The sequence below is a fragment of the Populus trichocarpa genome, chromosome 11 (genome assembly GCF_000002775.5).
Source record: "Populus trichocarpa isolate Nisqually-1 chromosome 11, P.trichocarpa_v4.1, whole genome shotgun sequence".
NCBI lineage: Eukaryota > Viridiplantae > Streptophyta > Magnoliopsida > Malpighiales > Salicaceae > Populus > Populus trichocarpa.
This window is the reverse complement of record NC_037295.2, coordinates 17957739-17981100: the sequence shown is the minus strand read 5'-3', so window position 1 is coordinate 17981100 and position 23362 is coordinate 17957739. Positions and strand designations below refer to the sequence as shown.

The 23362-nt window shown below is 34.9% G+C and overlaps 3 protein-coding genes across 7 annotated transcripts; 2 read left to right on the top strand and 1 right to left on the bottom strand.

The window, feature by feature from the left end:
- The first annotated feature begins 656 nt into the window (after positions 1–656).
- On the top strand, positions 657–3594 carry LOC18103462 (alcohol dehydrogenase-like 3). Its single transcript, XM_006377830.3, has 10 exons — positions 657–1101; positions 1202–1338; positions 1444–1493; positions 1588–1916; positions 2084–2166; positions 2472–2547; positions 2649–2710; positions 2805–2900; positions 3057–3218; positions 3356–3594. Exons 1-10 carry the CDS (start codon positions 921–923, stop codon positions 3464–3466), a joined length of 1287 nt encoding a protein of 428 aa, XP_006377892.1. The 5' UTR covers positions 657–920; the 3' UTR covers positions 3467–3594.
- A 149-nt stretch (positions 3595–3743) lies between these two features.
- On the bottom strand, positions 3744–9204 carry LOC7455039 (polyadenylate-binding protein-interacting protein 12). Of its 4 annotated transcripts, none has more exons than XM_002317021.4 (11): positions 8891–9204; positions 8287–8797; positions 7630–7737; positions 7481–7525; positions 7331–7403; positions 7107–7219; positions 6933–6992; positions 6782–6829; positions 6617–6685; positions 4201–4262; positions 3744–4097 (listed from the first exon to the last, which is right to left on the bottom strand). In XM_002317021.4, exons 2-11 carry the CDS (start codon positions 8764–8766, stop codon positions 4040–4042), a joined length of 1116 nt encoding a protein of 371 aa, XP_002317057.2. In that variant the 5' UTR covers positions 8767–8797; positions 8891–9204; the 3' UTR covers positions 3744–4039. The 4 variants fall into 4 exon arrangements, with proteins under 4 accessions (XP_002317057.2, XP_024437323.1, XP_024437324.1 ...); XM_024581555.2 differs by having other exon boundaries at positions 8980–9204; XM_024581556.2 differs by having other exon boundaries at positions 9020–9204.
- A 7163-nt stretch (positions 9205–16367) lies between these two features.
- LOC7455037 (uncharacterized) lies at positions 16368–23066 on the top strand. 2 transcript variants are annotated; one of them, XM_024581106.2, is made up of 8 exons: positions 16368–17607; positions 17792–18150; positions 19302–20396; positions 20488–20646; positions 20857–21100; positions 21228–21298; positions 21416–21538; positions 22201–23066. In XM_024581106.2, the coding sequence occupies exons 1-8, from the start codon at positions 16671–16673 to the stop codon at positions 22549–22551; spliced, it is 3339 nt and encodes a 1112-aa protein (XP_024436874.1). In that variant the 5' UTR covers positions 16368–16670; the 3' UTR covers positions 22552–23066. The 2 variants fall into 2 exon arrangements, with proteins under 2 accessions (XP_024436874.1, XP_002317671.3); XM_002317635.4 differs by having other exon boundaries at positions 16369–17607; positions 20752–21100.
- Positions 23067–23362: the final 296 nt, after the last annotated feature.

The window sequence follows — 23362 nt, the reverse complement described above, 5'->3', positions numbered from 1 at the left end:
AAAAGTTCCCCCCACCCCTCCTTTATTTATGTTTTGGCTTTTTTATCAAATTTTATTTTTTAATATGAAGATTTTAATTCCTTTAAGTTTCTTTATTTTTTTTTTAATTGTATCCCTTAATATGAGCTTTTTATTTAATTTTATCATTTAATATTGTATTGATTTTTTTTTCTGAACTTACTCAATGAATAAGGTCATGTCAAGATAATTTTCACATAATTTAATTTAAGAATCGGGTTTAAATAAATACACGGGTTGGGATTTTTTAAATTTAAATAGTTGTAACAAGTTTTATGATAATATCAAAAAAAAAATTTCAACAATTTAGATGTTATTTTTTTATATTCAAAATTTTTTTTAAAGCAACACGCTCCGATAACACGGTAAAACATCATTGAATTGAATTAATAAAAGTGATGGAATATCTAATTTTGAATTATAATTCAGAATAAAACATGCCATGAGCTGTGTCAGATAATCCTCAGCCAACTAGCCTGAGCATGCTCTCTAACATAAAGTCCTCAACCCCCAGAACTCTGTCTTTATCAAAATAAATAATTTGCCTGTATTGTGCAAGTTGAACACTTATCCACATCCTTGATTTAGACTACGCAAAAAAAGTAAAATTATTTCCCCTCATTAGAACAATAATTTATTCTCATCTTGTAGCCTCCAAATAATAGCAAAAATTAGCCAGAGTACTGATTAGACATGCTAATTTTGGTTGAATTAATCCCTTCAGACTTTTCTCAATATATAGCAATCCATGGTTGTTCATGTTAATTCTAGCGTGCTCGTTGGCTTTTTTTCAGATTACACCAAGTTTACATCTCTTTTTAGCTAGCTACCCAACTACTATAAATATATGAATGTAAACACATGCATGCTGTAGTATCAAACATACCAAGAGTTATCAAAACATGGCAATGCTCTTGCAAGCAAGAAGAATATTGACACAAACCCTGCCGAGATGCAACTCAAACTCATCTCAAGCCTTCGTTAAGTTACTAGGATCGGCGTCTCGGGGCTTGCACGATAATGTGCCGGGAAGTAAGTTGTTCGATCCGAATGCGACGTCAGGGAAAGTCATCACTTGCAATGGTAAGAATTGCAGCTTGGATTAGCATCCTATGTTGATCGATCCCTGATTGAAACTTGCTTTATTGATTCGTATTTTTCATTGGTTTTTATGGTGATCAAGCTGCCGTTGTTCGGGGTCCGAAACAACCTTTTCTTATGGAAACAATCCGAGTTGAACCCCCGAGGAAGATGGAGGTCCGAATCAAAATCCTCTACACTTCAATCTGCCACACTGATCTAAGCGCTTGGAAAGGCGAGGTAACATATATAACACTAAACAACTTTAACCTTAATCTACTTTGATGCAGTTTAAGTTCTTGTGCTGATCACAATAAAGTTACTGACGTTGTCGTTGTTCTAAAGAATGAAGCTCAGCGAGCATATCCTCGAATTCTAGGACACGAAGCTGTTGGGTAAGACATGTTCCTAGTACTATTATTTGATCACTCAATGTCTTGTTTTCTATATTTCATTACCATTTTAAGGAGACTTGGATACGTTTTGCAGGCTGGTTGAGAGTGTAGGTGAAGGTGTCACGGACCTTAAAGCGGGCGACCATGTGATTCCAATCTTCAATGGAGAATGTGGCCACTGCCCCTACTGCACAACTAAGACTACCAATCTCTGCCAAACTTATCGTGTCAACCCGTTCAAGAGTGTGATGGAAAATGATGGAAAGTGTAGGTTTTCTACCATGAATGGAGAGCCCATATTCCATTTTCTCAACACATCAACTTTCACCGAGTATTCTGTGCTTGATTCTGCCTGTGCTGTCAAGATTGATCCTAATGCTCACCTCAAGAAGATGAGCTTGTTGAGTTGTGGTGTCTCTACTGGTAAGATACCGAAAATTCATTGATCTCTTCTTCGTTCTTGAAGGCCTAGGCGCCTGGCTCCCTAGTCCCTCCCATTATCATGTAGATATCAAAAATCTCTGGAGACTCACTCTGAATGCGTGTTTTTCTAATCTTGGACATGTGAATTTGATGTTTAACCTGATTAGGAGTAGGAGCCGCATGGAATGCTGCCAATGTACAAGCTGGATCAAGTGTGGCTATTTTTGGTTTAGGGGCCTTGGGACTTGCAGTAAGTAACATCCTTTTCATCTGCTTTTCTAGTCTCGCATGAGACAAATGAACAGGGCCCGTGAATGTGGCAAATTTTTTGCCATATTTTACTTCATATTTTTGCCACTTTTCAACATATTTTACATTTTAATTTTATTTGAAATTGAATATACTTTCAAGAAAGTTTTACTGTGGGCACAAAAATACAATCTCCCGTTCATTCTATTTATTCACAAATCAAACGGAAAATTATATATACATATATAGGATGATCAGTCCAATTCATAAGAACATGAAGCTTAGCCTAAATTATTTTGATCACAGGCTTCCGAAGGAGCACGAGCCAGAGGAGCATCCAAAATAATAGGTGTTGATATCAACCCAGAAAAGTTCGATAAAGGTATCCTTTTCATTTATTGATTCTTCATATTTCCAATTCCCACCAGAAAAGAAAGACCTGACCTTCGAGTTTTATGGCAATGTCTTTCGATATGGTTGCAGGCAAGGAAATGGGAATGACTGACTTTGTAAACCCAAAAGATAGTTCAAAGCCAGTGCACCAGGTTGACAACTAAAATATACATGGAGTTTTCTCTATCTTAGATTGCTGAGCATGTGACTGTTAAGTATTAACCATCCTAGCAAATGGTGTTGCAGAGAATCAGGGAAATGACTAGTGGAGGTGTGGATTACAGCATTGAGTGTGCAGGGAATGTGGAGGTTCTCCGAGAAGCCTTCTTGTCCACTCATGATGTAAGTCACTATTAGCATTTCATTGCTCTAGTTTCACCCTCTCTTTTTTGTGTGTGGGTGGGTTATTGTAAATATTACTCAAGAACCAGATTGCCCATCGCTCGGCCCTCAAAGCTTGTCAATAATGTTGACATGTGTGGATTTTGCATGTGACAGGGCTGGGGAAAGACAGTAGTCGTCGGGATTTATCCCACTCCTAAAATGTTGCCTCTCCATCCAATGGAGTTGTTTGATGGTCGGAGCATCTCTGGGACAACCTTTGGAGACTTCAAGGGAAAGAGCCAACTTCCTGAACTTGCCAAAGCCTGCATGAACGGGGTCAGTTTAACGCGTCAAATTTCTCTATTAAATGTGTTGGAAATATGTTCATTTGCAAGCAAGTAGTTCGTACATAGAAATTTGAGGAGAACAAAATAATCGAATTTCGTTACAAGCATGCTTTATTTTGTTTCCAGGTTGTGAATCTAGATGGGTTCATCACGCATGAACTTCCGTTTGAGAAGATAAATGAAGCGTTCCAGCTGCTCGGTGATGGGAAGGCACTGAGATGTCTTCTGCACGTTTGAGGTCTAACAGGCAAGCACTTTAAGACAAATAAAAGAGAGCTAGTTGTTTATTTAACATTTGTCATGTAAGAAAATCGAAATTCATTTATTAATTTCTGCCAATAACATCACCTTTAGAGTTGTTTTCATGATTGGGCAGCAAAACTGCAGTTTTCATAATTATCAGATCTTGCCACCCTCTGAGATGATTGTTGGATTAACAATCATCTATTAGAGTGGACATAAGACAGGAATAATTCGGAAAAAAAGAACTGAAACATTCGAGCACAGCCCAATCAACTGAAACGAGCCATCTAAAATATCACCTAGATGAAGTCAGAAACTGCTCGGAGAGGTTCAAACTTCAGGGCAAGTCCAATCCATATTAGAGTAGTGCCTCAAAGTTCCATCCAACTCTATATATTGCTAGAATAACCAAAAGATAACTCCTATGATAATAGAGATTTAACGCGAAGGAGGAAAGGATGGTGACATTAAGGAATATAAAACAAGGGGAACATCTTTACATTGGTGTGTTGTACGTATCTAAATATATAAAAGCTGACTTTAAAGTCAGTTTGAGCATCGAACACTTCAAAGCACAGTTATGCGAGGACCACGTGGTCGCACAGGTGTCTTTGATGGACTCACCCTGAAAATAGAGAACATCAAAGGTTAGCCAAAGCATTTATTAGTTCTTCTCAGTCATAAAAATTGAGAATTTTTAGGGGATGAGGTACGGCTTGCAATCTTACCTTATCGGCAATGAACCCAGAACCACACCACTACAGTTGAGAGCAGCTATTGCACTTTCAGCCTGCATAGCGAATTTACAGGAGCACAAAATGAGTCAACATATCACTAATAAAACATGAAATCATTCTGATACTGGATAATATCTTAGCCAGTAAAGCATAGAAAGGCAGACAATAACAAAAACAGCGCAAAAAAGATAACTACGTTATAACAGAAAAATGCAAGTGCACATGTAAAAGTACTTGCAAACAAATCCTGGAACCATCTTAAAACTACAGGAAGCACCACTATCACTTCAGTCACTAAAAGTATCATCTGTGATAATTGTTGATAGTTTAGAAGAAATCTTCCCAGCTTATCAGATGATAATGCAATTTAAACATGTATCTCTGCAAATACTAGCACACGCCATGGCAAATCAGGGCATCAACAATAGATTTTATGGGCCTTAAAGGGGTCCCAACTATGCTGACTGCTACTATTACATCCATGAGTTTCAGAGTAAATACCATGTAAACTAATAACATCTTTGTATGCAAGTGCAGTAATTTGGAAACATTTCTAAGACAGTGGTGAGAGATGTAACAACATGCCTTTATGACAGCCAATGTAATAACAAGAGTTTGATAATTACACACAGCAGAAGTATTCTCTTCTGCGATAAGAAACAGTCAGAAAATGTTGGTTACTGAAGGCTTTCATACAGACTAACATGAAACCTGATCAAGTTGAGTGATAGTGGAAGGGTATATATTGAGTCCACATCCCATAAAGGAAGTTCTTTTCATTTGAAGAGTAAAGAGAATAAAAGTAGCTAAGCTACGCACCAACAAGTTCAGATTGCAACACTGCCTATACAAACAGAGGGTTGATAGTATCTACTAGATACATGGACTGCACACAGCCAATAAGTCAACCATGGAGCTTGTTACCATAAAGCATTAGTGCCACTTAAAAGTGATGATCTATTAGAGGTTGAGTTATAAAAAGTACTTGATAATAATTAGCACAATTATGTAGTTTTATGTACAAAATTGATTTTTGTGACCAATACAATGGGATCATTTATATACCATCTTAATTCCATTGGGTTTTGGTTTGTTGAGACAATTTATAAAAGATCAAAGTAGAGTGAAATTAGAAAGAAAATCTCTGAATCAAAAGGTCTACAATAAAGTTTAAAACATCTTACGGGGCATGGATTCTGAGATGTAATTCTTGATGATAAGTAATCCTAAATGCATATTGTGTTTTATTAAAAGTGACAACATGAAAAAAACTGTTTCTTCCTTAATAATCCTGGAGAATGGAGGATATTTCTAGAAACCATTTGAGGAATCTTGTTGTCTTATGAACAAACCTAGCCACGCTAGAGATTTTTTAGGCATAGATAATCCTAGGTTTATTGAGTGTGACTGCACCATCACAAGTCAAAGATCCATCTCAGATTGTTTGTTGGAAATCCAATAAATTCCACAATAAATGGATCAATGGTAGTTATTCATTTTAAGGAATATAGTTTTTTTGTTTGTTTTCATTTAGAGGCTCCAAGAGTTCCTATGTCTACAATTTCTCTTGATTTACTGTAAAGAACTCACTTCCTAACTTGCATTAGAGTCTATCCGGCATGACGCCTGTTCTCCATAATAATGGCCATCCAAATTATTACTCAAACAGTTATATTAAAGATTCCTTCATCTTACAACTCATAACTATGATTTTTAAGCAATCTGCAATAGAAAAAAAGTATGAATAGCACAACATTATCAACTATCATTTATGAATAGCAAAAAAATCAACCATCTCTGATAAAGAATAGTGCCATAGTATAGCCAAAGTATAAAACACATGATATAGACAAATTTATGTAATTTCACTTTGATGCATGTCACTCTTGGCAGTTACAAGAAAATTAAAATGTCAATTCTTGTGAACTTTGTTATTGTGTCAAAATGCTTCTTGATGATGAAGCTCCATTACATGTATCTAGAAAGTTCAGCAGCTTTGTCAGTTCTTTTGTGCTCAGAACTTCTAATCTTTAGCAGGAATTAAAATATTAATAGCAATAAGAACCTTGGCCTACCATTGTGTGCTAGATGGGTGAAAAAGTCAAAGGAACAGCCTTAAGTCTTCATTTGTTAGCTCTCTGGCACTTAAAAAAGGTTTGTTTCAAGGGAAATTACTAAAGGGAATCCTAAACCAACTGTCTCAAAAGGTCGACACTTGACACCACTACATCACTCATAATTAGTCCTGTGTCCCTTTCAGAATGTGCAAGAGCATAGAGTCCCTCCTCAAACCAACCTTGTCCCCTAGAATCCTTATTACCTTGCCAAATGATTCCCTAAGCTCCACCTATATTTGTTTGATATTGAAAGAGAGTGAAAGTTCAGCATTAGAGGATGAAGCAATTACCATAACAAACTCCACAAAAGCAATACGAGTAGGATGATGATGATCTCCTAGCAGCCTCAGGTGATACACCTGCATCAGACAAGCCGGACCATAAAATAACCCGCTAATAATGTTGTAACATCCAGAAGAAAAGAACTTTCAAGTTCACAAGTTGTACTAACAAACCTCTCCGCAGAGTGATTCAAAAAAGAGTTTAATATTTGCTTGAGTAAGCTGCGGAATGTTAAGCGTATTAGACCATGAAAAGAACATCAATTACAATATTTCTCATGGAAAAAAAAGGTTATGTTTTATGATGAATAATCCAAATACTCACATTCCTATCAATATTTGTACAGTAGATAGTTCTTGCGCACATTTCACGCTCATCATCATTCTAAAATCCAAAGTACCGATTGATCAGCAAGATAAATAGAATCAAACTAACACATAAAGGCCTATTGTAAGAAACTTGGCATGATTCAATGGCCATACAGCAAAGCACCCTCACCCTGGGCAAAAAGGTTGGGTTAACCGGTGCAATAGCTGTTTTGGAGGGCAGCACTTTCACAGGGTAGTATCCAAGCATTGTCCCAGACAGACTCAAGGCAGCCTGAGCACCTTCTGTATATCCAACCACCACAGAGTAATTAAGCATATAACCATCACACACACACACATGATGGAATTCTAAGGTAGGCATCGAATCAAAATAGCACATAAAATTAACATTACCCTCATCAGTGAACTCAATAAAGGCAAAACGAAGTACAGATTTGGGATCACCACAGATACGACAGTCAACAACCTGCAGATGAGACAGGAACTTGTTCGAAAGTACAGTCCTATAAAAGCTGTCTACATAAGAAACTAGATTAGCATTACCTGTCCACAATTAATAAATAGAGCTGCTAGTTGCTCTTCAGTGACCTAATTCCATAAAAGAAGCCAAAAAATTAGTTAGCACAAACAGATGATGCAGTCAGAAACCGCCATTGAAATCAAAAGAAGAACAATCACACAGAAGCATATACCTGTTGATCAATGTCAGAGACATACACAGTCCTGCGAACTATCTCCTCCTGTTGAGCCATACTTGTCCTGCTACTGATTCTACGTTTCACCTGACCATAATTTTTCTTCTGAAACGAGCAAACATACGATCAACAAATCCTAGAATTCATAGGCATTAAATTAAAGCCCATTAAAGTTCACTAACCTGAAAGGATAATAAAAACTCATTAAAATCAAATAAAAATGCTCATCAAAGTTTGTATTTTTAATTTGACCATTTTAGACAAATGTGAGCAATAACCTTCAGTCAATCTAAGCAAACAAAATAATAAACCCAGTTGTATTTGCTTTTTTAAACTTCAAATATCCCAACACCACGAAGCACAAGATTCCATCTCTGTATTTCATGCTCAAAATATCCAATCCAAGCCCAAAAAAAACCCATCTAAACAAATAAAAACCAACATGGAACAGGCTCTTGAATCTCAAAGTTCCATCATTTTCAAAACTTAGACTCGCATACCACTTGGCCGAGTTCAATTAACCCTTGTCAATTCTCTAAAACCAAAAAAATACTATACCAAAAACATTCAAAATTTACTCCTTTTTCGGTTTCTGAAATTTGTAATACAATATACTTAATTAATTAAAAAAAAAAAAGGCATTAATTTTTTTACCCTTCTAGCAGCATTTCCATTAACTTGTCCACTTCTGTCGAAGCCATTTCCATTCACAACCAAGTTGAGGTTGTTGTTGTTGGTGGTGGTGGTGCTGCTGCTGCTGCTGATATGGTTGTTGCCATAAAATCCCCCATTAACTCCATTGAATCCACTAAGCCCATTAACTCTACCAAAATTGTTGTTGTTGGAATGTGAAGGAGGCACAAACTCAGCAGCCATGGGGTTTAACTTAGAGAATAACTCCTGCAACTCTCGAATCTCCCTCTTGTAACTCTCCCCACCATCTGATCTCTGCTGATGATGATGATCGTGGTGATGAGCCTGATGATGGCCCACCTGGGCAACCTTCATGTACAGAGGCTGAATCGGAGCATTGTTGTTGTGATTGTGATGATCCTGATCATTTGATGATGATGAAACATTTGAGTCCACGCTAATATTCCCCAAATCAACACTAGCATTATCTCCAACAACCATGATTTTGCTCTCTAACAAACCTCAAAATCAGCTACAAAACATGAGAAAAACACAACAAAGAAACCATTTTTAGAGCTACAAAAATACAAAGACTCAAGGCTAAACTAAAAGACACAGAACCCACCTCAAAATAACTACGGAGAAAACAAAAAACAACCCATCAAAAATAACCACTGAGACAACAACAATGTCGAATAAAAATTAAAACTTTACACGGAAAAATAATAAAGAAGCAAACTTTTTAATTCCTTGCAGTGGTGTTTGATGCTGTCTGTGTTTTCTTGTTGTGCTGTCTTTGGATTTATTCTTGGATCTTGATTTCTTCACATTTTGGTCTGAAAAAAAAAATGGAAAGTGAAAGAGAGTTTGATTGTTGAAGTTTGGTCTTACTTTGTTTCCTTCTCTGTTTTGTTTTGCACACCTAAAGCCTTGTATCTTTCTTCTTTTGTTTGGTGCTAATGACAAATTATCATCCATCTATGAAGAATGTTTCAATTCAGTCCTAAAGCCAAAACTTATCTCAATCTTGCTATTAGACTTCTAGTTTTAAACTCGACTGGGAAAAATATTAGTTCATGAATTGGAGTTAACTTGATTTTTTATTTTATAAAAAAAGTTAAAAAAAATAATAAAAAAAATGGGTTTTGATTGTTTTTTTCCTTAAGCTGACTAGGTCTCCAACTAACATAGATTTTTTACTAGGTTATATTAAATTAATTCTTTTTATTTTTGTTAAAACTCAACTCATTATGGATCTTGAATCTCACTCGAATAATGGATCAATTTATTAGGTTGGGTTTTAAAACAGTATTTAGATTGTGGTTCGTTTATTAATTTGAATCTCTAGTTAAATTTTATTTTCTAGAAAGAAACTCTAATGAATTTATTAATTTAGTTTATTAAAATAACTCTATATGATTTGACTTTATTTTATAATATACAAATAAAGTTGGCCAACAAATCTTTCCATAAGTTAAATACCATCTAATTATTTTAATATTAAAATTTTGCTTAAAATAACATAATATAAATTTGTGTTATAGTGTAATAAATTCAATACTTCACAAAGAACAAATTTATTTAATATCAATTTACTCTTTTGGTTAATTAATATAATTTTAATAAACTCTAAGATATATTTTATTTGGTTGTTATGTAAAATTTGTTTAATTCCCCTGCACGTGTAGCATTGGGGTTTTTTAATTTCTTTATTATTAATCAATGAAACTTGACTCGTTAAAAATTATCATTAAATTATTAATAATTGTATTTATAATAATAAGTTTTCTCACTTTCTTCTATTATTAATTAATGAATCCGGAATGATCAAGGAAAATAGTTATTAGATCATCGGTTGTTGGGCTGGATCATGAGATTGTAAGAAAAGTAGTAGTATGAATAATCTAACATTGTTGGAGGACTGATTTGTAGTTTACACATCATGGTAGAATATGTACACGCGGCATGTAATTACTGAGCGGGATTGTTGAATCATGAATGGTAAGCATTGTACTATATGCGTAGCTCTTGGGCGTGCCGGGTTGATTAGTCATATTTTGTTTTTGCGATTAGAATTGAATTTCAAATGTGTATTTAGTTTTAAAAATATAAAATTAATATTTTTTAATGTTTATGATAAAAAAAATTAAAAAATATTTTATTATATTTTCAAGTAAAAATATTTTTAAAAAATTTCATACACTATAATAATAAACACGCACCAAATAAACTCTGAAAAATAAATTTTGAATTGATTAATTTTTTAATTAAATCAAATAAAATATGAATTGATATAAAAGAGAAAAAATAAAATATTATTATTTTAATAAAAATATCTTTCATATTTGTGAGTTGAATTGATACTTCTAAATTAACATAATGATATAAGCTTTTTATTATTTTAATAAAAATAGTTTATTCATATTACTTCTGTATTCATGAATTCACTCTGTACTTGTGAATTGACCAATAATTGAAGCATTTTTTTTTAATTATATCCCAAATCAGATACAACCGTGTTGTTTATTTTTAAGTTTATAAATTGTAAGACGAGTTTGTTATGACGTGTTTGTTATTGTGTTGAAAATGTTGTTTTTAAAAAAATTGATTTTTTTTTTAAATTAAATTTTTATGATGTTTTTTTAGATAGTTTTGATGTGTTAATGTTAAAAATAATTTTTAAAAAATAAAAAATTATTTTAATATATTTTTGAGTGAAAAACATTTTGAAAAATAATTACTATTATAATATCAAACACACTCATAATATTTCCTTAAGTAATAATTCATTAGACAGCTTTTAGTATGATTTATGCAAAACTATAATATATATTGACCAACTAAATATTTTCAATGTGATTGGAGCAAAACAAAAATTGCATCACCTCGTATCATATAAATTAACAGAGCCTAATTTTTCGTGTTTGGAAATATGATAATTTATGTTTATTTTTTTTTTTTTTTTAAAAGTGTTTTTTTATTTTAAAATACATCAAAATAAAAAAAAAATTTAGTTTTTTTTTTTGGACATCAATATTAAAACAATAAAAAGCACTAAAAAATTAATATTTTTTAAAACCAAATGTATTTTTAAAACATACTTGTATACATTTTTAACCGCATTGCCCAACTATTAATATTCTTTTACCTTCTTACCCCATCTAGAGGTGCTGCTTCCTGCAGTGTTGCTGCTGTGGAGAAAGCTGAGTTCCGTGCTGGTTGGTGGCTAAAGCGAAAGTGACCGATAGATGGCCATGAAATCAGCGGAGGGTGTTTTTGGGATTGAAGTAACAAACGACAGCTTGTCTTATATCCATAGGAGATTTTCTTTCCATTTGTTTTTTCTTTTTAGCCTTTTTTTACTTTCCAATTTGATGGGATTTCTATAGGCTGCCGAAGAAGAGAATTTTTGGACACTAGCATGCTAAAAAAAAATGATAAAACAATGTAGTGTAAAAAATATTTAAAGAAATAATATAGTTTTGAGAGTTGCGTATAATATATGTGATTTGAGAATCACAAATGTCATCTAAAAACTTTTTCAAATTGCAAAATTCAAAAAACACGGTATTTAATAAGGAGAGAGTAGAGAGAGAGAAAGAAACAAAAAAGATAGAAAAATACCTTGGAGGCACACTAAAACTTCGATGATGACACCATTGATACCGTTGTAAATATATCAATGAGATAAATCCAACGACATCAAAGAAAATCATCAATGGTGACTGAAACAGGTCACATGAGCAACCCACAGGCAAGTGAGCCCTGACACATTTGGACAGCTCGTGTAGTCAACTCTGTTCATCGTTGGTGACCTTATTTTATGTCGTTGGACTCGTCTTGTTAAATTCTTTTCAATAGTATTAGTGGTGTCGTCATCGGAGTTTCGGAGTGACTCCAGGGTCTCTTTGTTTTATTTTTACTTTTTTCTCTATCCTCCCTCTTCACAAATTACAAGGAGGAGAGAGGAGAGAGAAAAAAAACAAATAAAGAAAGAAAGAAAGAGAAAAATCCTTAAGGCATATCAAAACTCCAATGATGACACCATTAGTTCCGTTGAAAAGATCTCGACGAGACGAGTCCAGCAATAAAGAAGGTCACAAACGATGAACAGAGTAAGTTACATGAGTCATCCAAAGGTGTCAGGACTCATTTACCTTTGGGCCACTAGTGTAACCCACTAGTCGTCAAATTTTTTTCAATGTTACTGATGGTACTGTCATCAGAATTTCAATGTGCCTCCAAAGTCCTTTTCTTTCTATCTTTCTTTTTTCTCTCTCTTCTCTCTCCTCTCTCTTAATTAAATCATATGTCTTTCAAAATTTACAATTTGAAAGAATCACGCGACTCACGAATCACAGATGTTATCTGCGATTCTCAAAACGGTGTTATTTTTTTAAATAATCTTGTACTGTGTTATTTTATTATATTTTTTTAGAACGCTAGAAACCAAAAAACTTTGCCGAAGACTACATTAAGAAAACAAAATAACTGATGAATAATTTTTAAAAAAAATGAAAGGAAATTTTAAGGAAATTCATGGAGATGGAACTTCAACCATCTAGAAAATGGGCCTAAAGTTATGACCATATAATTCATAAGACTAGTGCAAAAAAACATTTCAAGATCTAGCTCAAGAATTAAAACTTTTCAAATAAAATAAATTGGTTGTTGTGTTGTAATTATAAATAAATGCGCATTACAAAAAAAAAAAAAAGAGATAAGTCATGTATTGTAGATTGTGAGTATTTTCATTGTGGATTTGAGTAATATTTATTGGGGAGGAATTAGTTGGTTCTTGTGATAAGTTGTAAACAGTTTGCTTTTTGCTATTTTTCGTGATGTGCATGACGTGTTGTGGGTTGCTGGGTTGTTTGTTGTCAGTAGGTGTTTGGTGGGTTGTCATTCTCCTTATTTGTTCAATGTGAAGGAACTGGTAATTAGATACAGGTCTTATCTGTAATGTAACCGTTTGCGTGGTTGTTCTTGGGAGAGTGCTAGTCTGATGTAGTTAGATGAGATTTTGGTTGATTTTGCACGAGATGACAGTGGTTTCTTTGTTGTTTCTCTTCATTCTAGGCAAGTACAAGTACTTTGTCAAAACGCTGGGTTGGTATCAATACTATGTGACTGCGCTGGGTTATTTATTTTAATTTTGCTAGATTCAAGAGACTGCGGGTGGATTTTGCGTCTGAGATTGATTGGGGCAATCATGCTTTTTTTATTTTATTTTAAACACGTTAATCTTAAACACGCTAGGTTGCCGGAACCAAGTAACGTGGGTTTGACATGCTTGCATGATCCAACCATAATGAGTCCAGCAAGATTGCAAGACCCAAACAACGTGGGTCTGGCGTGGTTGCCAAACCTAAGACACCCAGGTCTGTTAAGGCAAGCTCTCAACCAAGGTGGGTTTGGCAGGCTTGCCAAACCTAAACAACGTGGGTCTAACATATTTTCCAGACCCAAGAAACTTTGGTCTGCACCCACGAACCTTAGGTCTAACGTGGTTGCCGGACCCAAGACATTTTGGGTCTGGTATGCTTGCTAGTCCCAACCAATATGGGTCAGACACTTTTGTTTGACAAACCCAACCAACGTGGGCCTTGCATGGTTGTCACACCCACTTAAACTTGGGACAAACATGTTGAATATTATTATTAATAAATATGAAAAAAAATATTATTGCTATTGAAAAAAACCATAAATTTGATTTTAAGGGTAAAATTATTATTATTGTTGTTATTATTGTTGTTGTTGTTGTTCTTTTTCTTAATATTACTATTATTATTATTTTCATTGTTGTTAATATCATTAATATAATTATTAATAATTTTTTTAAAAAATGTTATTACTATCGAAGAAAAACTATAAATTTGATTTGAAAGATAAAATTAAAAATGATTGTTATTATTATTGTTATTGTTATTATGATTATTAGTATTATTCTTATTCTTAATATTATTAATTTTATTATTATTATTTTCATTATTGTTAATATTATTAATATAATTATTAATAAATTTGAAAAAAATATTATTACTATTAAAGAAAAACAATAAATTTGATTTGAATGGTAAAATTAAAAACTATAAGAACGTTGAGAAAAGAGTCAAGGGAAAAAAATAACAAAATAAAAAATAGAAAGACTGAATTGAAAAGTACCGTAGACCTAACGTGGGTGTGACATGCTTAGCAGACCCAACCAATGTGGGTCCAACATTGTTGTCACATCGACTAAACTTAAGTTAGACATGTTTGATCTTATTATTAATAGTATTAATAAATTTGAAAAAAATTATTACTATTAAAGAAAAACTATAAATTTGACTTGAGTGGTAAAATTAAAAACTATAATTTTTTAAAAAAAATAAGAAAAAAAATAAAAAATCAAAAGTAGAAGGACTGAATTGAAAAGTATCGTGAGTCTCGCAAGCTTGCCAGACCCAAGTAACATAGGTTTGACATACTTGACAGACCCAACCAATGTGGGTCTTGCATGGTAGCTAGACCCACTTAAACTTGAGTTAGATATGTTTAATATTATTATTAATAAATTTGAAAAAATATTATTACTATTGTAAAAAATTATAAATTTGATTTGAAGGGTAAAATTAAAAATTATTATTGTTGTTGTTGTTATTCCTTTTCTTCTTCTTCTTCTTATTAATATTATTTTTCTTAACATTATTATTATGTTCATTATTGTTAATATTATCAACATAATTATTAATAAAAATTTTAAAAAATATTATTATTATTGAAAAAAAATAGTAATAAAACCTGACATGATTGTTGGACCTAAATTCACTTAGGTTTGGCACCCAAAGACGCTTGGGTCCAACATGTTCCCAAACCTAAGGCACTTGAACTTCGCGTTAGCCACGTCTAAAGTGCTTGGACTTGGCAGGTCGCCAATTACAAATTAACATGAGTCTGACATGTTTGTCATACCCAAGTTAACATGGGTCATGTATGTTTGTTAGTCCAAAGTGCTTGGCTTACTATGCCTGCAAGCGTCTGACCTAATTATTTTCTTATGTTTTTTTTTTAGTTTTTTTTAAATAATGCATTATTTGTGTATATTTTTTAAAATAAATTTCTTGCTTATATTTTTATTAGATTGTGCTTGTTTTTAAATGATATTGTGTGTGTTTAGTTTTTAAAAAGGTATGCATGATTTTATATAAATTAATTATTTTTTGAATATGATTTTTGATAAGTGCAGCATTGCATTGTTTTTTTAATTATTGTTCAATAAATTTTATATGTTATGTGCAACTATGCATTGCTTTTTTTTTTTGTATATAAAATTATTATTCGATAATATTTATGTGGATTTGGCATGATGTTCATAAATCTAACTTTCAATTGCCATTATTATAAGAATTTATATTGTTTATAAATTGACCCGCAAGAACACAAACGGCCATCTATCTAACCCTTTACTAAAATATTTGAGAAGATGTTTATATTCCTCCTTATATTATATGAAAATAAGATAAAATCACAAATTTTTATAAAAAAAATCACCTTCAATGAACATAATAAAGATTAGTTTTTTATTACACAAAATTCAATACACATCAAAATAAAAAATTAATGGCTTTTTTTATGAAGAAAATATACATTCTACTCATATGAATGACACATTTTATTAGAATAAATAATTTAGCTATACAAATACAGTTTACATATATTCGAACTAAATAATTTAACTTTAATGGTTCATAATACTTAATTTATTTTAACTTTTTAAATTCAAGCTAGAAAACCATAATCCCAATTATTGTTTTCTCTAATATTACATAATTAAGAACTAAACAAAATAAAAAATCAATATCAACTCCAATTCTTTCTTTAAAAATTCCGAATCAATTAAAAAACCTAGGTCGAAGTTCAAAACCGTTGACTTCTGAAACTCAACGAGGCCCAAAAATCCCCATCACCCATTCTCAATAAGCACAAGTGTAACCCATCATCATCCTCACCCAAGCCCAATCCTACAAAAGCCCAGCTACCCTTGTCTGAAAAAAAAAACAAAATAAAAATCCGGACGCAAAAAAAAAACAAAAAACAATCCTTAAATTCTACAGTTCTGTTCTGTCTACAAGCCATTCGTGCACTAAAAAAAAAACCAGGAGCAGAACCCCTTTTTTCCCTACGCTCACACAAGACAGATCCCTTGGTACAGAAAAAAATTCCTTAAAAGCCCATAAGTTTTCTAAATTCTTTCAATAACATCCTCAAGATTACAGCTTCTTGACAAGAAATCAATGTTGGAAGAATTCCCCAGGCAAGTTTTCCTCTCTAGTCTACGTTTTTCTTGAATTTACGATGTGATTAGGTTTTTTGAAGTTAGGGTTAGAGTTTTTTTTTGGTGGTGGTTAGGGGCATAGAAAAGAATGAAGGGAGGGCGATCTCACCGGTTCCAGACCCACCACCAGTATGAATCACATGAGGACTGGGTGGATGGGTCGTGGACGGTAGATTGTGTGTGTGGTGTAAACTTTGATGATGGAGAAGAAATGGTGAATTGTGATGATTGTGGCGTGTGGGTACACACGCGCTGTTCAAAGTATGTGAAGGGTGAAGAATTGTTTACCTGTGATAAATGTAAGAGGAGGAAGAATAGGGGTAATAGTAGTAATAATGATGATAGTGAGGAGACTGAGGTTGCGCAGTTATTAGTGGAATTGCCGACGAAAACGATTAGGTTAGAGAATGGGGGCGGGGGGAATGTTGGTCCGCAGAGGAAAGGGTTGAGGTTGTGGACAGAGATACCGATGGAGGAAAGAGTTCACGTGCAGGGGATTCCAGGTGGGGATCCTGGGTTGTTTAGTGGGGTTTCAAAGGTTTTTACGCCGGAGCTGTGGAAGTGTACCGGGTATGTGCCGAAAAAGTTTAGTTTTCAGTATAGGGAGTTTCCGTGTTGGGATGAGAAGGAGAGGAAGGTAGAGAAGAGGAGTGAGGAGGAGAATGAGAATGAGAATATGGTTGACAAGGGTGCGGGGGTTTTGTTTTCATTGTCGAAGGAGAGTGTGTTGGGGATGCCAGTGGCAGATTTGGGTGACAGGAGAGGGAGGGACGAGGGTGGTGGTTATGAGAGGAAGGTTTATTCGAGGGAGATGAAGAAGTGGGAGAGTGAGGATGGAGAAGTTAGGGGTGCTACTTTCGCAGTGAAAAGGGAGAGAAGTGTACTTAGGTCAGTTGTGGCGCATTCAGGTAAGCGGAAGAAAGAAGATCTTGGGATGGCCAAGGATCGGAGTGTAAAGAAGAAGGCTCGAACTGCAGAGAAGGAGGTGGAGGCAAAGAAGAGGGTTTTTCATGCTTCTAAAACAGGTGATTGGATGTACCTTTCTTTGCTTTGTTTCCTACTTGTGTTATCTGTTACTCTTTTTTCTAGCTGTCCAAGTACCCATATTTCACATTAATGGCATGAAGTTTAGGCATTGGGTCGCATCTTGTAGCAGCAGACACGCACTTGTTGACTCCAGTTCTTTGTTGTTTTTATTCTTATTACTAGCATTTACGTCCACCAGTGATGCAAAACCATTGGAATTTTATGAAGACAGAGCTCCGAAGTCCTTCAAGGGTGAACTTCAGGGTAACAAGAGCAAGCATTTAAGGGACTCCGGTATTCAAGAACAGAAATCAGATAGTTATATAGCAGTTGAAAATGGTGTTGAGAAGCCCAACTTAGCAGTGGCTGAGCAATCCTCAGAAGCACTGTCTCTTGACATGTCTAGACCTCATTCATCAACTGGAGCTGGATTGGAGGAAGAGAAGTCTAGCCATGATGTTGTGGTTGCTGTTGAGAGTTCTCCCAAAGAGTCTAATGTAGTGGCATCAGCTCCAGAACACAATGATTGTGGGAAACAAGAGGTAAGCGTTGCTCCTTTCTTTTTGGTTTGGTTTGGGATAGTACTGTGTTTTGTTCTTAATGATCAATTGATATTTGGAGAATGTTTGTTGATTACCAATCCATAAAACAAACTAGACTGCTAGAATAAAGCCAATAATGACCTTTGTAAGTGATGCTAGATTAGAATCCCTTGAAATGGAATTGGAAATGACAATCTGTGGAATCTTGCAAAAGCCGAGTTCTGATCAGAAAATGCATAACTAGTTATTTGGAATACTGTTTAAATCTGTCTCAATGTCTTTGATATGCAGCACATCAATCTTTATGCTAGAACTTTTAGAAATTCTTTTTCGCTTATTATCAATGTTTCTGTTTGGGTTTTAATTTTTATTGATGATTAGAATTATATATATACATTTGTTGTGGGAGTGGAAATTGATGGTTTATGTAAGTAAGAGCATCTCCTTTTAAGAATCCTTTGCTCCTTTTAAGAATCTTTTGGGTTCTTCTTCTTCAAAATTGGGCCAGAGAACCTAAACATTAAAACTAAACTTGGGGAACAGCCTTCTTTGTTTAAACCATCAAACAACAGAGGCCCTGTTCCTTCTAGTAAATCCTCAAAGCAAAAAGGAATAACATGTCCCTCAACCCCAATGCTACTGAAAAACAGCACACTTATTCCCCATACTTGACATGCCCAAGTTTCCAACCCAATCTCTTAATAGTACATGCATTACTTGACCTGGATGAGCTTTAAGCCTGATGAGTTGCAACACACCAAACTCCATCTTTGAATTCAAGTCCAACAAAATGCAACGAAATTCTCTATACCAAGCCTCCTGCAAACCCCCATGAAATGCCCACATTTCAGGTCTGATAGCAGTAAACCAACCAAGCTTACTGGAAATTCCCCCATTCCAAGTCCCATTAGCATCATGCAAACAAACTTCATATTTGACACCTTACCTATTTCTTGAGTTATTAAATAGATTATTCCTGTTAGACATATTTGTAGTTTCTCTTGTTCTACAATAGGGCGGTCCCTCCTTGAGCCTTTACATTTTATATTTTACCTATCATGAAGCTCTTCCTTTAAGTGTAATTGTATGTTAAATTTTATGCTCTGAGATTTCTTTTGGTGTTTGAATGACTTTGCCTGTGCTTCCTATAGGGCAATAACATGCTAAGTGGAAATTTAGATGATAAAGTGGAGGGTTCCACAGGAAGAGATGTGCCTGCACTTGAGGAGCCGGCTAGTGCTTCTCCAGAAGTTATGGGTGATCAGATTAATGATAATGGTGATGCAATTCCAAGTTCTGCACAATCTAATGTTAAAGTAGAAGTGGATGATGATAACTCTAAGGGGGGCTTGAATCGTCAGTCTTCTCATGGTGATGCAAAAGATGCAAGGATATCTTATGATAACATATCTGAAAATCCAAAACTGAATGGTGCAGCATTAGGTGGTTCATCCAATGACCATAAAATTCAAGAGGTTGGCAGCAATTTAGAAGCAGTTCTTCTTTGTAACACAGGTGAAGCTAACAAATTATGTGATGGTCCTTGTCAGCATAAACGAGCTGAAGGCTCAATTGAAATGCAACAATGTCTCCCAGAACCTAAAAACACTACAGAGACTGCTGAAGAACTGTCAAAAGCAGGTGAAACCATCTCAAGCTCTCCAGCACTACCCAATCAGCGTAAAATTGTTGTCTGTGTTGCAAAAGCATCTTCTGTTGCATCCACTGTGATGATCTCCCAAACACCTTCATCTGACAATTTTAAAACTTCAGATACTTTGAATTTTAGTTCTAATATTATGCAACAAGTTATACCTGACTGCAATTCTAGTATTAAGAAAGATCGAGCTACAAGTGAGATAGTGACAGAAGAAGAAAGGTATGACATTTCAAAGAAAACAGTAAAAGAATGTCCAAAATCCTCAGTGAATTCTGCTTCAAAAGTGTTGCATTCAAGCAAGAGTTCACATACATCTGTTCCTAAGAGAACTGTTTCAGATTCAAAAGATTCCATGCTTCACTTATCCTCTAAAGCATCTTCAGCACAGAATTCTGGTGATACTGCCGGATCACTGCAAATTGAGAGCACTTCACATGCTCATAGTAAGGCACTTGCATCAGGTTTACCCCAAAGATCTGAAAAGTTTAATCAGTCTAATGGCCAGTCATCATCTAAGACAAGTCTTGCATTGTCAATGAATCCTTCTGCACCAACCAATTCGCCTGCGGCTTTAAGTGATGAAGAGGTGAAAACAAATTGCAATTTCTTGTAATAGTTTATTTTTGTTCTCATTTTCTTTTCCATCTAGTTTACATTTGAGGGGTTTTTCTTGACAGCTTGCTTTGCTTTTACATCAAGAACTCAATAGTTCTCCTAGAGTACCTCGTGTGCCGCGTGTTCGCCATGCAGGTGGTTTGCCACATTCAGTTTCTCCAACCGCAACAAGTGTGCTGATGAAGCGGACATCTAGTTCTGGAGCAAAAGACCATAGCTTGGTAAGATTTACTTCCACAACATGATTTTCATAAATATTTCTTTATGAACATATATAGGTTACTGAGATGGTACTTGAAAACGATCTGTAATTTATTATTCTTCAGGCTTCTAGAAGAAAAGGTAAGGATACATCAAAAGATGGGTTTCGCCGTTTTCAGGAGCCTGATGATGAGGCTAAAAAGACTGACAGACCATCTTCTTCTGATCAGAGGAGACAAGATACAGGATATAAAGCTGACTCGGTGTCGAAGAGAGGGGATAATGGATCTCCGACAGCAGTAAATTCTGTCAAGAACAACATCCCGCCTGCCTCCACCTCAACTGCAAACAGTGGCCCATCTTCCTCTACTGAGGTTAATGACCATCATTTGTCATCTAGACGTAATTCACCAAGGAATATTTCTGATGAGGAGACAGGCACTGTTCGGGCTCCTGTTCATCGCACTCTGCCAGGTAGCTACCTCTCTGGAATTTAAATTCTGCATCAGTTTAGAGCCAAAAGGAAAGGATAAGAACAGATGGGGCTGTTTTTTCCCTGTTTCTTTGTAACTTAATATTCATTTCCTTTCATCATCCATAGGTTTAATCAATGAGATTATGAGCAAAGGCAGACGCATGACATATGAGGAACTCTGTAATGCCGTCTTACCGGTATGGTTGCTTTTATTTAATTAAGTGCTTGTTGTTTTCTGCATGTTTGTTTTGGTGTCATTTTGATTCTGAGTGAATAAACCAGATCTCCTTCACTGATTGTAATTCCATTTGCAGCACTGGAAAAACTTGAGGAAGCATAATGGAGAACGCTATGCATATTCAAGTCCTTCTCAGGCTGTTCTTGATTGCCTGAGGAATCGGCATGAATGGGCTCGGTTGGTGGATCGTGGTCCCAAGGTACACAGAAGCTTTTTTTTTTTTTCAAATGAAATGGTGTTTTGCTGTGCAAGTCACAGATGCTAGTTGCTCAATTATTAAAGCATGCTGTCAACCTATACTTAAAAATGATTTTTACCAAAATTAGATAATAATTGATTGTACATGTTTTAGTAAGCTGTAAATGGGGATATTTAATTGATGCATTCCTATTTACAATCAATGCATGTTTATCAGTTATTTCTGTCCTTGGTGGTTTGATCCTTCTGATTGACTAATCCTAAAGCCGTGACCATGGGTTCTGTACCCCAAGCAGTATTGATAAAGGGCTTTTTATGTGACCTTGGTTGTGGCTAGCTCTGGTCCTTTGAGTAATAATGGTGGTGTTGCATATCACACACACTCACACACATATAGGAATGAATGAACACACACACACACACACACACACACACACACACACAATATATATATATGTATGTATTTTGAAAAGCCATTTAGGAAACATAAGGTAACCGGATGACTGTAATTCTGGTTCCGCTGCTTTCATTCACATATCATTTACAATTTACAGGTAGGATTTAGTGGATCATTCCCCCCTTCAATTGAATACTTTACTGCACTTGGATTTGCTGTGCTTACTAATCATCAATTAAATCTGGGTTTCAATGATTCTGTACCAGACAAATTCAAGTAGAAAAAAGCGCAAGTTTGATCCTGATGAATCAGAAGATAATGACTATGGCAAGGTAAGAACTGCAAAAGGAGAAGGCAAAAACCTTGAGTCACAAAGAGAAGAGGTTCCCAAGGGCAAGAGAAAAGCAAGGAAACGAAGGCGCCTGGCACTACAAGGAAGAGGTATAAAAGATGTCAGGAAACGGCGGAAGGCAGATACACTCACTGATGATGACAGTGGCCTATTTTCTAATTCAAGTAACGAGACTTTGTATAGTGAGGACGAGAGTCAAGAAGGTGGAGCAGGTTTGGCTGGAAGTGAGGCCACAGCTAGCTCAGATGATACAGAAACCTCATAGTTGTTAATAGTTTAGTTGATTTTGGGTCACAGTGACACCTTATTGCAGCTGCTTCTTGGTTTCAGCCAAGTGCTGCATCTTCCACATGGAATTGAATATTGTGCAACTATTAGTTGTAGAGGATGCCGCAGAATCCTTTGTAATTGTGATTGTATCTGTGTCTGCAGCCTCTGCTACCGTACTGAGTTGCATTTGGTCATCAACTGTCCTGGCCGCCAATGTTCAGGTGCAAGATCGAGGCTGGAGCCAAACCTGTAATACTAATGTACATATGAAATGGTGTAGCTTTTGTAGCAACATGTAAAAGATTCATCTTGTGTAGAGGCGCAGCAGCCTTTCTGTTAGAGTAGATTCTGCAAAATTAGAAAAGAAGCAGCTTGTTTGTAAGCTTCTGTAGAATCAGCATGTTAACTTAGGTGCAAAGAATCCATTGGATTTAATGTATTAACAACCATAAGTAACGTGGAGGTTTGCTTGATGTCTGAAGCCGCCACTCATTTTGTTCTTGTTGAGAAGTCTCTTGTTTCTGTATTTTTTTTAAAGAGTTAGAATTAATGAAATCCAAATATTATTCGCTGGATGAATATATACTAATCACCGTAGGAAAATAAAGAATTAACATCAACGTGCATCAATGTGACAGTTTAAAAGGTGATGGGAAATATCAACTGCTTTTGGTGGAGGCTTTCCAAATTTGAGTTCTTACAAATATTCTACGACCTTAATGTTTATTAGATTTATTATTTGTTTGATTGGATTCTAATTACCTTTTCCCTTTTCCTTCGTTTTTTATAACTGCAAGGAGAATTAC